Genomic DNA, 7,500 nt, shown 5'->3' with positions numbered 1-7,500 from the left:
TCCATCTCCTCTTCTGGAACTTTGGGTTCTGCAGGTGGAGCTTCAGGAGGTGGAGGGGTCGGCTGGGCCGTTTCTGGTGCCGTTCCAGCTGTAAAACACACACACACACACATACACACACCAGGGTCAATACAACACGTAGAAATTATGTTTAATTTGATCAAAAACACGGAGACTGTAGCTGCATTTGCATTAATTCTATAGAAATTAGGCACATTAAACAAAGCTTTTGACCAATTTGTCAAGCTTGCAGAGTCATTCTGGCCTAATCCTTCAGTAGACCCGCCCCTTTCTCCCAGACCAAGAGTGTCTCAGACCGCCTTCAATGAGTTTAAAGCACACAGTGGATTTTTACCCAATATTTTCAGAGTTTCGTCAGTAAGTGTAAAAATGCAGTTCATGTATTTTATTACCAAACAATTTACTTTTCTATCATATTACAGTACCAGAACTCTGTTTATTCTGTTTACTACTGAGACAAAAGCGACAAAGTCCACAAACATAAGATCTTAAACACTGCAATAAATAAATCAGAATTTTATTAGCTTTATCAAGTTTATCAAGTTTATCAAGTTCGCCGATGATACAACCGTGCTGGGTCTCATCACCAAAGGCGACGAGTCAGCATACAGAGAGGAGGTGCAGCGGCTGACAGACTGGTGTACAGTCAACAACCTTCACCTGAATGTGGACAAGACAAAGGAAATGGTTGTTGACTTCAGGAGAGCACAACACACCCACTCTCCACTCAACATCGACGGGTCCTCTGTGGAGATTGTTAAGAGCACCAAGTTCCTTGGTGTCCACTTAGCAGATAACCTCACCTGGACCCTGAACACCAGCTCTACAGCCAAGAAAGCCCAGCAGCTGAGAAAGCTGAGAAAGGCCCGTCTCCCTCCACCCATCCTCACACTCTTCTATAGAGGGACCATTGAGAGCATCTTGAGCAGCTGCATCACTGCCTGGTTTGGGACCTGCACCGTCTCTGACCGCAAGACCCTCCAGCGTATTGTGAGGACAGCTGAGAGGATCATTGGCGTCTCTCTCCCCTCCATCACGGACATTTACACCACCCGCAGCATCCGCAAAGCAACCAGCATTGTGAATGACCCCACCCATCCCTCACACAAACTGTTCTCCCTCCTGCCTTCGGGAAGAAGGTACCGCAGCATCCGGTCCAGCACGACCAGATTCTGCAACAGCTTCTACCCCCAAGCCATCAGACTCCTCAACTGCAGAGACTGAACTGATGGTTTTTCTGTACATGCACACACACTCTTACCCCACTTACCCCAGAAAATGGAAAGCACTAAAAACCCTACTACCTCACTGGACTCTATTGCACACTGTGTAATAGAGTAATTACTACCTCACTGGTCTTTTTTGCACACTGTCTTGTTATTTATTATTCTTTGTCTGTATGGTGTTGTATTGTCTGTCTGCACTTTTGTACAGTTGCACTATTGTTCTGTCTACACTGTGTTTATGTGCACCATGGTCCTTGGAGGAACGTTGTTTCGTTTCACTGTGTACTCTGTATATAGCTGAAATGACAATAAAAACCACTTTGACTTTGACTTTGAGAATATAGTTTTAAAAATGACCTAAAAATACAACAAAATTAGCACAGGCAAATCAAACACCTTTTGATGATCCACATCACCCTAGGAGTGATGGGAAAGAGCGCCATCTACTATACTGTACCCACCCTGAGAGAGAGCAAGACCAACTGTCCTTTCTCAGGGCTCCGGCAGCTGATGGCAAGCTGTATGACCGGGATTCGCACCAGCGATCTCTTGATCATAGTGGCAGTGCTTTAGATTGCTGGACCACTCAGAGCCCTGATGTTTTTGTTTAGTAACTGAAACATATGGTAATGGGCGGAGCTTCGCTGCCTCATTCTGCAACCAGCCACCAGAGGCACTTGACCAGGGGTGTCGAACTCATTTTCACCAAGGGCCACATCGGCATAATGGCTATCCTTAAAGGGCCAGATGTAACTTAAAAAATGTAATAAAATGTAACCAAATGTAATATAAAATAACAAATGTAACTACTCCTTAATGTTAAATATCTCTATAAAATATATATATCTATTAAATATAAATAGTATCAAAAAAGTGAATAAAAAAATAACATCAAACACGACTTATAATTTTAACTTTGATCAAAACGTAGTGGTGGTGAGCTGTAACTTTGCAGGTAACTTGCATTGTGGGAAATGTAGTTTTTGGTCACAGTATGCTTTTGAGCTATTTATTTTCAGACACTAAGACCTTTCAAGCTCTCGCGTTTCACACAAATGCACTAGACCTATGGCTGCGTCACTTTCTCGAGACGCTTTCTCGAGACGCTTTCTCTCCATGCTTTCTCCAGTCGCTGCTCATCAAGTTGAGTCTGAGCGAGCGCGACGGCGTCAGAGAGGACTAACCTGTCCCTCCTCTGTTCTTAATGCCTCTAATTCTTCCTCGCCTCCCGCCGCCTCGTTAGCCGTTAGCCGTCTCATCAGCCCTTATTGGTGTTTTGCATTATTGGGCGTTTTATTAGCCTGTAACCCGGCACGATTACGCTCATTTTTACTCCACAGCCTCATTTAGCCCTTATCCTGGAATTAGCAATTAAAATAAGCTTTTCATTAGGGGCCAGCAAATTAATCAATGCTGCTTAAAGGTGAGGAGCAGCTAATCTGGGCTCACCGCTAATTAATGAAGACCCCCTCATTCACCCCCTGCGCGAGAGGAGGGAGCGCGAGAGCCCGTCTCTAAACTCCAGGAGATTGAGCTGATTGGCACGAGACAATAAAAGTCTCAACAGAAAAAAAACAAGAAGCTTCATTTACTGATCATCAGTGGCTAATGTAGACGCCAGTCAGCCGTAATAATAAAACCACTGCCAGGTAAAGAGAATCACTTTGTGTAAATATTATATATAAATATTATATGTAAAGTTCCATTCAAGGTTTAAATTAGATCCATGTTTAGCTCTTCTTTTGAAACAGGATTTAAAGGACTTATTACTGGTGTTAATCAGTATTAATACTAATAATTTAGTAAAAGTTAAAAAAAAAAATAGGAAGCTCGCAGGTTTATTTCTGCTTTAGAATTCACTATTTACCATGCTCCGAGAAAGGGCAGCCTTTTTAAACTATACATTTCCATTACTTTTCACGCCTTTGCAGCAGATCTTTATGACCAAACAATCTTTAAAACATCAGTGCCGATATTTTAAATTTTGGATTGTTGTGTCTCTGCCTTTTATTTTGTCTGAATGAAGCCAGGCAGCATTAAATCAGCATTTTTCTCTTACTGTGTAAATTGTATAATGCAGTCAGATAGCTAATGTGACGTGATGTGATTGATTTACCCAAATATTAAATAAATTTTTTAAAACCAACACAAAGATTTTCTCAGTCAATAAATAGAAACACGGCACATGATTTTTTTTTTTACTTCCTGGGTACTTATATCTATAAATTGGCCTGAAATTGCTATGACTTTTCCAGGTTTTTCATAATTGTAGAATTCCTGACCTTGGGCAGTCCAAATTCAATAATGCTCATGAAGGCCCCGCCCACCTCACAACTTAACATCACAAGATTTAAAAGATCTAATGTAATGTTAGTCATTTAGAGAGAGAGAGAGAGAACCTGAGAGACTTTAGCCCAGCAGCAGTGTTTCGACAGTTTAATGGAAAAGTGTAGATAAATCTGTCTAAGTAGACTCAGACTTTAGAGCACTTAACTCTCTCTGCACGTGTGTTTTTCACGCAAAGTATCAAAAATAAGAACAGATTTGTTTTAGACCTTTCAGTTGCCGCCTTTTTTGTATCAATTTTTGCTACAATGAATGATCAGGTGTCCCAATACTTCTGCCATATAGTGTATGTTAAATACCATGGTATATATTTCCCCCTGTGCAATATTAGTTATACAGTAATTAATGCAGATACACTAAATCACTAAAAGCTCTCAGACACACTGAGATCCCATTTACCCCCAAATCTCTCCTTCCCGAGTGTGTGAGCTGTTTTTCTGCAGCCTTATCGACAACGTCCTTCCAATTATACCTGATGAAGTGAGTGTGAGAGTGAGTGTGTGTGTGTGTGTGTGTGAATTGATGTATCCCCGTGTCCCTGTGAACAAGCTCCTTTATGTTTCAATTAACCCCTCTATTGACCACTGACATATTTAAAGAGAACCCCCCACCCAACACACACACACACACACTGACACACACACACCTCTCCTTAAAAAAAAAAAAAAAACCCATCGGACCACAGCACCTTCCTCCATCACTCTGGGGTCAGCGTGTGATGATCACGTGTTCTCTGTAGGTGATGGAGGACAGGGGTCAGCATGCTACGCTACACTATAAACAGCAGGGGGAGCTAGAGATGGAAAAGCCAATCAGCTACAGTAAATATTGATTATGGGCTAAACTTGATCTGATCAGCTTTGAGGATCAGCGATTTGTCAATCGCTTATTTTGGTTGAAAATCGGTCAATATGTCTAATTTATCTGATCCTGTGAGCTGATCATATTAAGATGAGGTGGCAGATCTGTGAGGGCTGATCAGATCACACAAAGCTGTTTGTAAAATCACTGCTGAACCTCTATGAAGACTCTTAACCTGTTAACAGTGCTGTACTGAGCTCCAGAGTATCCGCCAGTCATATCTGTAGAATGTGTAAGACTAGTTTGGCTTATGTATATATGTGTGTATGTACAGTGCTATAAAAACTACAGCATTCATTTTTATTAATTAATCAGAGTTACTTGATGGGACTGGAACGCACAAACACAAACACACACACACTCACAAACACACAGACAAAACACAAAAAACACACACACAAACAAACAAACATATACTAAAAAAACACACACACACAAACACATGCAAAACACACAAACACACACACAACGCACAAAAACTCACACACACACACACAGAAACTCACACACACACAGCAGGGCTGGTAGTTGAGAGCGGTGGTGAACAGAGCAGAGCCTGCAGCAAGGTCAAACGCCCATGTCAACCATGACACACTGCCTGCAAGCGGCCTTGTTAACCACCCCCCCCTCCCAACCCCCTTTATCCCTCCGCCTCTCTCCCTCATCTCTGTCTCCCCCTCATCCCTCTCTCTCGCTCTCGCTCATCCCTCTATCCACACGGGAGAAGAGAACGCAGTCACATCACAGCTACACCAATCCCCAAAACACACCAGCGGAAATCCACCTCGCAGCCCCACCGCAGGGCGTCGCTTTAAATACATCCCATAATAACCCCCCCACGCAGTACAGCATGCTTTAACACCTAAATACACAAACAAATGCACACAGATATATGTAGTTAATACAGATACAATAATATATATATATATTTTTTTTATTGCTTATAATAAAGAAAAGAGAGTCAGGTGATATTTTAAACAAGGGATGTACTGATCTGATGATAACATCAGATATCAGTCCTGATATTAACTAAATTAGCTAGATCTGTTATCATACAATCAGGCTGATCCATAATTCACATAACCTGAGGTCTGACTGTGGGCTTTTTGGGCTCCACAGAATCAGAGTAAACTACCAAAATTACACACATAGCATATCCTATCAGCTCAATTCCCTTAAATGGCTGTAGTCAACTATCAGCGAGTAATCCAGCTCAGAGAAACAGAAAAGTTAGCATCGTGATTAACCCCTCCAAACTAGAGCTTAGATTCTCTGCAAAACCAGACTCGACCTGATGCCCGAACCGAACTCGGGCCCATCACTTTAATTAACATCATTCTAAACAGATTTCTCACATTCAAACAGCCCAAAATGTTTTTAAAAAGCTCAGTTTTGGCGCTTTAAGGCTGGATATTTGGGGCCCAATCTAAGCTCTAAATCAGCTGTAATCAACTATCAGTGAGTAATCCACCTCAGAGAAACAGAAGTTAGCATTGAGATAACCCACTCCAAACAGCACAGTTTCACAGGTTTAGTTAATTTTCCATTAAATAGCCTAAATGTATTTTATCTTCTGTTTAAAGGAAAAGCAATTCTACAATCTAAAAACTACAATTTAAACATATGAATTGAACACAAACTCTACAGACACACCAACAACATCCAGTAAATTTACCTCAGTAGTGCTATTCCAATCATAAATATACCTCAGTAGTGCTACTAAAGTCAAACAGAAAGTGGTATTTTTATAATTGAAGATACTGAAGACGTATCCCCCCCCTCAGCGTTCCCCCGTGTTTTAAAGGTACAGTGTCGGGTTCTAGGATGAGCTGGTGGTGAGAGAGCTGTGAGTTCTTTCCTCATGTCTCAGATCATCCCTCGTTTTTCAGGTCTTTAGGAGGAGTGAGTGTTTATCAGAAGTGTTCAGATGGAGGGCGGGTGGAGCTGAAAGCAGTTCGGGGTCTCCTCCGTCCGTCACCACCACCCCCCCGGGGGGAGTTTTAGGGGGAAAGAAGGGCGGAGTGAGACTGCAGGAACACACCCACTGAGGCCGCCATATTCTCACAAGAGAATCGCCCCGGGCCTGTTTTAATCATCTGACCATTCATCCATCCATCCATCCATCCATCCATCCCTCGTTCTCTGCTCTCTATTCCTCCCTTTTTCTGAGGTGGGGGGCCCAGGAGGTGGCTAAACACAGTGACCTCAGGAGAGGAGAGGAGAGGAGAGGAGAGGAGAGGAGAGGAGAGGAGAGGAGAGGAGAGGAGAGGAGAGGAGAGGAGAGGAGAGGAGAGGAGAGGAGGGATAACGTTCCTCCTGGATTCTGTTCAGAACGTTCTGGTTAAAGAGCCGAACACCGAGGTTCTCAAAGTTCTCCGCTAAAAGACACACAGCCTGGAGAAAGAGCCCACAGCAGCAGTGTGTGTGTGTGTGTGAGAGTGTGAGTGTGTGTGTGTGTGTGTGTGTGTGTGTGTGAGAGTGTGTGTGTGTGTGATAGCACACAGAACAGCTCCCACTTGACCCAGTGTTGTGCTGGGAGCACAGAGGACTTATGAGAAAGCCGTACACACATTCATTATTAATAACCCACTGTCTCTATTACACACACACACACACACACACACACACACACACACACACACACACATGATAGAGAGAAGCTCCTGACACACATCTACCTCATAACATGTACAGAACAGGAGAACCTAATTTTTTCAGAACGATAGATTTGTTTCTGTATTCAATATAATTTATTTAATAGGTGTGTAACGATGCACTCTATGCACAGTTTGTTTCAACTCACGATTACATTTTCTCCTAAGTAGTTTGTTTTAACACAGTAAACGCACAGGCTACACTCTGATATGCTCACCTCTGAACAGCGAAAGGGCTAGCGCAGTTAGCGGGTTATGCTAATGCTGCTCCAGCAGTGCTAGCCGGGCTTAGCAGCAGGCGACAGACTGATAATACTTACTTCTGAACGGGGAAAGAGCTAGCACTCTGGCCCGCAAGCATATAAAAAAAATCTGACCCGTGAGGTTGTTTG

General features: G+C 42.7%; 1 protein-coding gene and 1 long non-coding RNA gene across 3 annotated transcripts in view; one reads left to right on the top strand and one right to left on the bottom strand.

Moving 5' to 3' along the window:
• Window positions 1-7,500, top strand: part of LOC125782410 (uncharacterized) — a 318,736-nt gene that overhangs the window by 98,083 nt on the left and 213,153 nt on the right. The window lies entirely within an intron of this gene.
• LOC103046282 (WD repeat-containing protein 7) overlaps window positions 1-7,500 on the bottom strand; it is a 153,251-nt gene that overhangs the window by 72,340 nt on the left and 73,411 nt on the right. For both annotated transcript variants that reach the window (XM_022676682.2, XM_049466318.1), the window contains one exon: window positions 1-88. This exon is cut by the window's left edge and continues 26 nt beyond it. In XM_022676682.2, coding sequence (XP_022532403.2) covers window positions 1-88 — 88 coding nt within the window. The remainder of the gene's footprint in view (window positions 89-7,500) is intronic.

This window comes from Astyanax mexicanus, chromosome 17 (assembly GCF_023375975.1).
Source record: "Astyanax mexicanus isolate ESR-SI-001 chromosome 17, AstMex3_surface, whole genome shotgun sequence".
Taxonomy (NCBI): Eukaryota; Metazoa; Chordata; class Actinopteri; order Characiformes; family Acestrorhamphidae; genus Astyanax; species Astyanax mexicanus.
The sequence above is the reverse complement of the archived record's forward strand: the minus strand, read 5'-3'. Positions and strand labels throughout refer to the sequence as shown.